The sequence below is a fragment of the Octopus bimaculoides genome, chromosome 15, assembly GCF_001194135.2.
Source record: "Octopus bimaculoides isolate UCB-OBI-ISO-001 chromosome 15, ASM119413v2, whole genome shotgun sequence".
Classification (NCBI taxonomy): domain Eukaryota; kingdom Metazoa; phylum Mollusca; class Cephalopoda; order Octopoda; family Octopodidae; genus Octopus; species Octopus bimaculoides.
This window is the reverse complement of record NC_068995.1, coordinates 7,440,542-7,442,375: the sequence shown is the minus strand read 5'-3', so window position 1 is coordinate 7,442,375 and position 1,834 is coordinate 7,440,542. Positions and strand designations below refer to the sequence as shown.

Genomic DNA, 1,834 nt, shown 5'->3' with positions numbered 1-1,834 from the left:
TATATATATGCATGTACATGCATATATGTGTTTATATATATCTTATGTACGCAATGTGTGTTCATCAGGAAAATCACAATATGTATGCGTATATTTGCACATGTGTATGTGCGTATGTGTATATGGACTTGTGTGTAAATACATGGTTAAACTTGATTTTGCTTGTATAATAAATATAGGTGTGTAGATTCCACAGAAATGTATGTTCGCTGCGAAATACACAATTTTCATTGGAGCAACTCGTGAAACAGAGTCCTTTAGAATAGCTACTGTTCACCTGATATGCCTTGAACCTCATTCGGTTAAATCTACAGTAAACACAAGAGACAAGTTTCAAACATCACCTATAATAAAGCACAGAAAATTCAAACTATATTATCATAAATTATACACACCTACACACATTCTTATATCCCTCTATTCATTCTACTTTAGTTTGTCCAAATTCGTCAAAGTTTCTTTAATATATCTTACAATTATTGTCAAAATCTTTGATACTAAATTTCACTTCGTCAATTTTTGTAAGTTATCATAGATCTTTTAACGTTTGTAAATGTTTTAACCTCATTTGTATGTTATTATACATACATATATATATATATATATAATTTTCTTTTAACACATATAAATAATTACGCATATATATATATATATATATATATATATATATATATATATATATATATATATATGTATATGTATGTATGTATCTATTATATATATTCATACATGACACCAGTAATTCTCGACATGATAGATAGATAGGTAGGTAGGTAGGTAGGTAGGTAGGTAGACAGGTAGACAGACAGACAGACAGATAGCTAGCTAGTTAGATAGATGGATAGATAGATAGATAGATAGATAGATAGATAGATAGATAGATAGATAGATAGATAGATAGATAGATACGAACATGCGTAGGTATATTTATGGAATAAATATTGATCTAAACTATATATTGAATCAGTATTTTGCAATCGTTTTACTTGGAATTTCGTCTGTCTTTCGAACCAAAAAACCCCGAAGGGACTTGTACACATGGATATAAATTTTATATAAATCACACAATCTACATAAGTGGAAACAATTTGTTGCCTTTTATGGTCATGAACTCACAGTATTTTCATATGAGCTCACAGCTCATCTTTCAGTATTCGATATTAATACATATCTTACCACTTTTCCTTCGGACAATGTAAGACCACCGGAGAATGTCGATGCCATAGTCGATGCGCAATACTCAACGTACCAAGGCTTCATCATTGTACTAGTAATGCTGCTGATTGAGATGGTGTAAATACTTGACGCATAACCATCACAGTTGCAGTTGTCACGATGGCCGCCATTACCGGAAGCCCAGACGTACAGCACTCCCTTGCCATCACGTCCCTGCAATGTAAATATATTGATTATATTGTGTTCAAACTATTCATTTTCCTTATGATATAAACAAGCAAACGAAGTTTGCTTTTAGAAGCGTTGAGTTGTCTTAGAAAGTTAAAGAAGTGATTTTTAAATTCTCAAACGCAGGACAATGTTAATAATATAGCCTGAACAGGATAAACTACCCCTATTTTGCAGAAAAAAAGTGTAGTTGGTTAGCTGTGGTCCCACAGCTAACCACCTACACTTTTTTCTCCAAAATAGGGGTAGTTTATCCTGTTCAGGCTATATATGTGTGTATATGTATAGATATGTAATGTAATTTAATATAACATAATGCAATAAACATTAATACCATAGACACACCTAAATCTCTTATATATAGAAACACACAGCACAAAACATCCTGAGACCAAGAGAAAAATTAACAAAAATCCTTCCCACCGAATTT

At 31.7% G+C, this 1,834-nt stretch overlaps 1 protein-coding gene across 1 annotated transcript in view; it reads right to left on the bottom strand.

The window, feature by feature from the left end:
• Nucleotides 1–1,834, bottom strand: part of LOC106875064 (neuroendocrine convertase 1) — a 167,183-nt gene that overhangs the window by 9,011 nt on the left and 156,338 nt on the right. The window contains exon 9 of the mRNA XM_014923026.2: nt 1,177–1,389. Within this exon, the coding sequence (XP_014778512.1) occupies nt 1,177–1,389 (213 nt within the window). The remainder of the gene's footprint in view (nt 1–1,176; nt 1,390–1,834) is intronic.